This window comes from Apis dorsata, unplaced genomic scaffold (assembly GCF_000469605.1).
Source record: "Apis dorsata unplaced genomic scaffold, Apis dorsata 1.3 scaffold_486, whole genome shotgun sequence".
NCBI classification, from domain to species: domain Eukaryota; kingdom Metazoa; phylum Arthropoda; class Insecta; order Hymenoptera; family Apidae; genus Apis; species Apis dorsata.
Genome location: NW_006263721.1, coordinates 25409 through 33310, shown reverse-complemented (window position 1 = coordinate 33310; position 7902 = coordinate 25409). Strand labels below are relative to the sequence as shown.

The window sequence follows — 7902 nt, the reverse complement described above, 5'->3', positions numbered from 1 at the left end:
CCCTCCCTCCCTCCTCTCCCCCTTATCATTCCGTTCCGTACAAAAGAAGATAACGATTTTTCCCGTTCGCGGCCTTTTTCCTCCTCCGATCGTCCTCCCTCCATATATTCAATATCGGATCGAACCCGATCGAAACGGATTCTAATCGATCCGAAACCGTGAGAGTCGAAGAGGCAATGATGGTTTCGCGATGGCAGATTGGATTCGAACGCAGCTGGAATTTCGAAAACGGAGAGAGAGAGAGAGAGAGAGGAGGGGGAGCATCGATCAACTGGGATGTTCGGGACAAAACGTTATTGTATCCTCGATCTTATCGAGTCCGGGAATTTGTTTGTCCATCGCGATTTTTTACGACTTGTTTGACTTGCTCGATTATTTCAGAGATCGCACAATATAGCATTTTGTCGCGAATCCATCCCTCGAATTTCTTTCCCAGATGATAGCCGGGAAAAAAGTGTGTCCAAAGAAGGGGAGGGGGGGGGGAAGCGATAAGGCGTGTAATTAAAGAAAAACAGGGGATTCGTAATAATAATTTCGACCAGCTGGCATCCCCGTAGCACCGAATCCAACGTTGGTACAACGAGGTGATCGTGAAGGCGCGTTCTCAGCCGGAGGGGTTTGTGATGAATTTCTCGCGAAATGTCTGACATTAAACCGAGAGTCCAAGTCGAGCGCCCAGGGCGCGTGCCGTGTCGAGCCGTGTATTTGTAATTCTAATGGCGAACCACCTCGAGTGGAGAGAGTGTTGTTCGCCTCGTAATGGTCCCCCTGGAATTCGGGACTCGGGGCTTGGGGCCTTCTGAAAACAGGATCCTTCCTCAAAACAGATAACTCGATATCGTGTGTTTAACGTTATTTCGAGCAACGTTCGATCCTCCAATTCCTAATTTTTCTTTTTTCAATTTCGTTATATATCATTTAAAAGGGAAAAAAAAAAAGAAAAATTTCGGTAAAATTGTTTTTTGAAAACAATAATGCTAAGATATTCTGGAAACGAAGGGATCGAGTTGAAGATTCGACGATTGCGAGCGAGCGAAGCTCGTTCAAATCACGTTGCACCTTCTCATTCATGATATCGATAACATAAATATTACCTAGATGCTAATAATAAGCTTAATAAGCATACATCATTATAAACGATCAATTTTTATGAGCAGGTGTTACGTGATATACATACGTACGTGCATAGAATAATTTATTATTCTCAGCTTACAAAGTAGCCTCACAGCGCGATAGAAATTATTATATATTCATATCACGGAAAATATAATCAACGGTCTGCTATCTAATATCGTCGAATGGAGTAAGAAAGTACTTGTATTACTCCACTTGATGAACGTCCACGTGGCATGTTCGCCCTTCTTTCGAAATACGTGTGTAATTTCGTTGAGAAAAATCATGGTTTAAGCTGTTAATAAAAAAAAAAGATTATTGCATTGTATTATTTATTAAACGGTTGGATCCCTAAGTTTCTTCAAGTGGGACGGTATTGTAACACAGATAGATCTAATTATTGATGTATATCAAATGTAAAAGAGAAAGAGAAAACGAAAAAAAAGTGACAAAGACATTATGCGAGAATGTAGAATTGATAAAAGCATAAATAGAAATCATAATTGATACGTGTGCAGATATGTATATATATGTATATAAGTAATTATCTTGTTCCTCCTGTGTTCATATATGATTTCACGCAATGTGAATGGCCTTTAATAAAATACGCCTTTAATGTTAAATATAATGCTCGATGTCGTTATTCTCTTTTCATTTCTTGTATACAAGTGTTGTCTTTATTCAGAGTATAATTACAGGATTTAAACGCGGCTTAGAGCTTTGGGTCTTTTCTTTTTTTATCGATAAATGATGATGAGATTACATAAAATTGTAGCCTTTATGATTGTAAAGTATGGTAACAATACACTAAATGTATTTTTAATACTTGATTTTCAATTTTCAATCTTCCTGTCTTTCTCAATTTTTTCAATTCAATTTACTTCCTCTAGAGATCCTATAAAGTGATGAAATATCGACGAAAGCAATTTACTACTACTTTAATATTATATTATAAATATGTATTATAATGTTATAATGTTTCATGTTAGATATTAATATTTTCGATATAGCAATATTTATATACGGCACTCGGTATATTTTGTATCGTTGAGAATACGAGAGCGATACAACGTGTTTAATTCTGATGTTAATGAAACATTTTCGTAATTCGATATTTAATTATGCGACTCGAATGCGTCATAAAATATTAAATAAAAGTCATTTTGCATAGAATGATAAGTGATCAAAGACACGCTAGATACGACTTGATTATGAAATCTCGTAAAACGATAATTTATTCGAATTCTCAGCGACAGGTCAAGTATTCGGTAGGAACGGTTAGAAATTAAAAGATTATTAATCGTGTGTATCGAGAGATACTCCGTAGGAGGCTCAGAAAAGGAAACTCGAAAGATAACGAACGTCAAGTTAAATTATCGTCTCCCGTGGATTTTCATCCGATCGGCTTTTTATCGCGCTGACGATCGCTGTAATCTTACGAGTTTTTACTTCAGATCTCACGGACAAATCCGAGCGTGAAGTTGCGAAGACTATAGAAGTCTACGGGTGGTGTTACCGTCGAGTTTATGTTTGTATGTTTCTCTGCGCGTTTTTTTTCCCCCCCTCTATAATTTTTATTTTAATGAAAAATAACGTGTCGACTAATAGCACATATTTAACGATAAAAAATTATGATCGAAGTAGAAACTGAAACTTGTTTAATTCTTGCATTTCGATTTTTATTTTATCTCTCAACTTTATCTGTATTCAGAGATGTTTCTTTTATTTGATCATTTTATAAATCACTTATACATCATCTTGCAAAACATTAAATAAACAAATAATCGTTGTCATCGATGCTTCAAAACACACACTCGCGTCAAATATTACGATATAGGTTAGATTACAATTTAATATATATAAAATTAATTATATTTATATTATATATATTATATTGTGAGATGAATAGAATGAATGTAAATAGAATACAATATTTTATATTTTTTACATTAAGGATATATATTCAAAAGTATAAGAAAAAAAAAATTATGAAAATTGTCGAAAATTATGTTTAATTCACACGTGCAATATTCGTCTGTGGTGTCATACTGAATATATATAGACAAGGAGCGCAAATAATAGGTAAAGGATAGAGATAGAGTAAAAATTAGGGAATCAACGCCATCTTCAGAGTGCCGTAAATGAAACATATATAAAAAGGATAGTAAATAATGAAAAAAGGATAGAGAAGAGTAAGAATTCACTATCAGTACCATCTTTTGAATATCAAACGTATTTCTTTAAAGACAGGATAAAATAAAATAAGAATTAAAGATTAGCGCCATCTTTCTATAGGAAGAATAAAATATAATAAAAATTAAAAATTGGCGACATCTCTTGAATATTTTTAAAAAGATAATTTTTGAAAAAGTATTTTAAGATATCCAAGAGATGGCGCGGACAACCAATTCTTAGTCAATCTATTTTTCACGTACCATTTGCTCTTTTGTTTATATATTAATTATATTTACAGCATTCTAATGTTTTATTCTATTTTTAAAAAAATATCTTTAACAAAAGATGATACTGACAAATTTTTACTCTTCTTTATCTTTTTCCCATTATTTACTGTTCTTTTTGTTTATTTCGATATTTCCTAATTTCTTAATGTTTCCCTATCTCTTTCTATTTTACTTCTTTTCTTATTATTTTTTTTCTATTCTTGTCTATATTTGCTCTTAATTTTTAATAAAATTATAAATTATAGCAAATAATATGAGCTAATTGACTGTTATTGCAACGATTATTTTTTTATTTATAGTATGTATATGTATGTATTTTTTTTTCTTCGACAATATAAATATAGTTTCTATATTGGCCATAGTAAATTATAGAGGGCATAAGAAACATTACTTTTTTCGAGATATTTCAAAATGTAAAACATGAAATTTCGCAAGATGTCATGTCTATCTTGTATATTTCGTTTATGGTTCCATTTCCATTCGCATCTTTATAGATAGCATGTAAGTATGTTGCGCATGCGTCTGCAATGCTTTGAGGCGTTGCGTGTTAGTGCATACTTTCGCGTTGTGAGTCGGCAAAAAGGAAAAGCTCAAAAACGGGTTTCAAGATATTTCGATATTTAAGAGTTTTTCGAATCGTGATTCAACATCGAGAGATGTCAAGCATAGAAAAAAAACCATTTCGTCGGCTGCCCACAGATGTTCAGCCTTATCATTATAATATTGTTTTGTCACCAAATCTGAAAACTTTCGTCTTCGATGGGAAGGAGGACGTGCACATTGACGTAAGCTGAATCAATCTAAATCAATCAATAGAACACTAATTACTTACATAGCGTATTATAAATTTATAATTCGAATGATGGAATAAGAAATGTTAACCATATGGCAAACATAACCACAAAATTTGTATACCATATACTATAAGGCGGATTCCATTCCATTTTATTGATAGTTAATTTAAAGGAATTTTTCTTATCTTGCTTTATCTGTATTCTAAATCTTGTGAAAGAGTATATGATTATTAAATTTTACACGATACGAGATTATACGAGATAATTGTACGAAAAATAATTTAATTTAATTTCTTATATCAAAACAATCGTATTAAATATTGTATTTTAAAATTTTTTCATTTTATAATTCTAATTTTTAATGTTTATAGGTAAAAAAATCTACAGATACTATTGTTTTAAATTCATTGGATATTAATATAAAAACTGTATTTTTTAATGATAATAATGGAAAAATCATTCCGACAAAACATATTGATATTTCTTCGTCTGAAGAAACAGCAACTTTGGTATTTTCCGAAAAATTGCCAGTGGGAAGAAGTGGGTACTTGAGCTTGGAATTTATAGGAGAAATTAACGATAAAATGAAGGGCTTCTATAGGAGCAAATATATTGGGTACTGTAATTTCTACAATTTAATAATAATATAAATATATCTTATATAAAGACATTTTTATTATTAAAGAAAAAATGAGAAATTTTTTTTTTTATTTTAAGCATCTAACATTTTGTAGACAAAATAAATGGTATGCAGTAACTTATTTATGTCCTACATCAGCTCGTAGATTTTTTCCCTGTTGGGATGAACCGTCTTTAAAAGCTACTTTTACGATATCAATTGTGCTTCGTGATAAGTCACTTGTTGGCCTATCAAATATGGTAAGCAGTAATTGACATCTTTAAAATAATAAAAATTTTTTGTATGTTTACAGGGTCAATGGAACCGTTGAACACGCAGCTGTAACTCAATTCGAGCCAACAGATGCTAGACGTTGCTTCCCATGCTGGGATGAACCAGCACACAAAGCTACGTTTGATATTACTCTAAATGTACCATCAGGTCTTACAGCACTTTCCAATATGGTAAGCAGCGCCTAGCACATGTGGTTTTATTTTATTTTTTCTTGTTTTCTCCATTTTTAGTTTGTGCATTTTCAAACACACACATATATATATATATATATATATATAATATTTAAAAAAATATTTTTTTATCTGTTGCAGCCTATCAAAAACAAGGTAACGAATGAAGCAGTCGAAACTTTAGTATTCGAAAGGACACCAATCATGTCGACGTATTTAGTAGCAGTTGTGGTCGGTGAATTCGATTACATAGAGGACAAATCGAGTGATGGTGTATTAGTACGCGTATACACACCGAAATCAAAGAAAGAACAGGGACAATTTGCATTAGAAGTAGCAACTAAAGTGTTGCCGTATTACAAAACTTATTTTGGAATTGCTTATCCACTTCCGAAAATTGATCTTATCGCGATTGCCGATTTCTCATCCGGTGCTATGGAAAATTGGGGTTTAGTTACGTATCGTGAAACCTGCCTCTTGGTAGATCCACAAAACACATCTGCTGTACGAAAACAATGGATCGCTTTAGTAGTAGCACATGAATTGGCACATCAATGGTTCGGAAATCTTGTAACCATGGAATGGTGGACTCATTTATGGTTAAACGAGGGTTACGCGTCATTCGTGGAATTTTTATGCGTTGCTCATTTATTTCCCGAGTATGATATTTGGACACAATTCGTAACAGACACGTACATCAGAGCTTTAGAACTCGACGCTTTAAAGAATAGTCATCCGATCGAAGTGCCGGTTGGTCATCCTTCCGAAATCGATGAGATCTTCGACGACATTTCTTACAATAAAGGCGCGTGTGTCATTCGAATGTTGCACTCTTACATCGGGGATGATGATTTTCGAAAGGGTATGAACCTTTACTTGAAAAAGCATAGCTACGCCAATGCGGAAACTGGAGATCTTTGGGATGCTTTAGAAGAAGCCAGTAAGAAAGAAGTCCGCAGTGTGATGAGCACGTGGACAGAGCAACAAGGATTCCCCGTTGTCAGAGTTCAACATCGTCAAGAAGGTACCGATCGAATTCTGTCCTTATCCCAAGAGAAATTTTTAGCTGATGGATCCACGGATACAGGAAGTAATTCGTGGATCATACCGATTAGCATAAGCACGTCGAAGAATCCTGAGGAGTGCGTACTTAAGGATCTGTTGGACGAGAAAACAAAAGAATTTCGAGTCAAAGACGTCCCGGAAGATCATTGGGTAAAAATCAATCCTGGAACGATCGGTTTCTACAGGATTCATTACAGTCCAGAAGCATTGTCTCTCTTGTTACCCGCTGTCAAAGATCATGCATTACCTCCGTTAGATAGATTGGGTCTGCTAGACGATCTGTTCGCCATGGTACAAGCCGGTCACGCTTCTACCATAGAAGTACTTCAACTCATGCAAGCGTTTCAACACGAAGATAATTTCACTGTATGGTCTAGCATAGTAAATAGTCTAGGGAAAATCGGAGTTCTAGTGTCTCATTTGGATTTCGAAGATTCGTTCAAAGCGTTCGGACGTAATTTGATGCGAGACATCACCAATAAGTTGGGCTGGGATCCTAAACCTAACGAGAGCCATTTGGATACCCTTTTACGATCTCTTGTTTTAGGTCGTATGGCAGCACTGAACGACGAGGATACCATACAAGAAGCAAAGAAAAGATTTGAATTGCACGTATCTGGCACGACATTACTCGCTGCCGACTTGCGTAGCCCTGTTTATCGGGCCGTGCTTTCTGTCGGCGATACCGACACTTACGAGACTATGTTGAGGCTTTATCGAGAAGCAGATTTGCACGAGGAGAAGGATAGAATATTGAGAGCTCTGGGCGCGATCAAAGACGAAACCTTGTTAGCGAAAGTTCTGAACTTTGCTATGAGCGATGAAGTGAGAGCTCAGGACACGGTGTTCGCCATCATGTCGGTAGCGATGACGTACAAAGGTCGAGTGATGGCTTGGGACTTTTTTAAAGAGAATTGGAAGACTTTGCTCGATCGTTACGGTGGCGGTTTCTTGATTTCAAGATTGGTCAAATTCACCACGGAAAACTTCGTCACCGAAGAACGGGCCAAAGATGTCGAAGAATTCTTCAAGGACCATCCAACACCGGGAACCGAAAGAACGGTCCAACAAAGTGTCGAATCTATCAGATTGAACGCGGCATGGCTTGCCAGGGATAAAGACTCTATCAAGGAATATCTGATCACTCACGTTTAGTAGTACAATGAATTATTTCTCGCCTCGAGTTCTTGTCTCTAACTTGTTATTACAATTTCTGATACAATAGGAAATCGAAAGGGCGACATCATGCCTTTGTGAGTTTTAAAAATAAGCAAGAATTGCTTCGAGTCGAATTTAGAGAAAAGAGAAGACGCAGATTCTCTTGTACCATACGACATCGTAAAGATTTGCATTTATACACACAGACGTATACAACAGTTGCTTAA

At 35.2% G+C, this 7902-nt stretch overlaps 1 protein-coding gene across 3 annotated transcripts; it reads left to right on the top strand.

Moving 5' to 3' along the window:
* Positions 1–4039: 4039 nt before the first annotated feature.
* Positions 4040–7880, top strand: LOC102681645 (puromycin-sensitive aminopeptidase). 3 transcript variants are annotated; one of them, XM_006620137.2, is made up of 4 exons: positions 4040–4360; positions 4741–4985; positions 5104–5248; positions 5594–7880. In XM_006620137.2, the coding sequence occupies exons 1-4, from the start codon at positions 4232–4234 to the stop codon at positions 7670–7672; spliced, it is 2598 nt and encodes an 865-aa protein (XP_006620200.1). In that variant the 5' UTR covers positions 4040–4231; the 3' UTR covers positions 7673–7880. The 3 variants fall into 3 exon arrangements, with proteins under 3 accessions (XP_006620200.1, XP_006620199.1, XP_006620201.1); XM_006620136.2 differs by lacking the exon at positions 5104–5248 and adding an exon at positions 5302–5452 and having other exon boundaries at positions 4041–4360; XM_006620138.2 differs by lacking the exons at positions 4741–4985; positions 5104–5248 and adding an exon at positions 5302–5452 and having other exon boundaries at positions 4111–4360.
* The last annotated feature ends 22 nt before the right edge of the window (positions 7881–7902 follow it).

Excerpts from the sequence above, each read along its gene's own strand:
- LOC102681645 (XM_006620136.2), top strand. The coding sequence starts at position 4,232 with ATGTCAAGCATAGAAAAAAAACCATTTCGTCGGCTGCCCACAGATGTT. Across the intron at positions 4,986-5,301 it reads TATAGGAGCAAATATATTGG|GGTCAATGGAACCGTTGAAC; the intron begins GTACTGTAATTT and ends GTATGTTTACAG. Across the intron at positions 5,453-5,593 it reads TTACAGCACTTTCCAATATG|CCTATCAAAAACAAGGTAAC; the intron begins GTAAGCAGCGCC and ends TATCTGTTGCAG.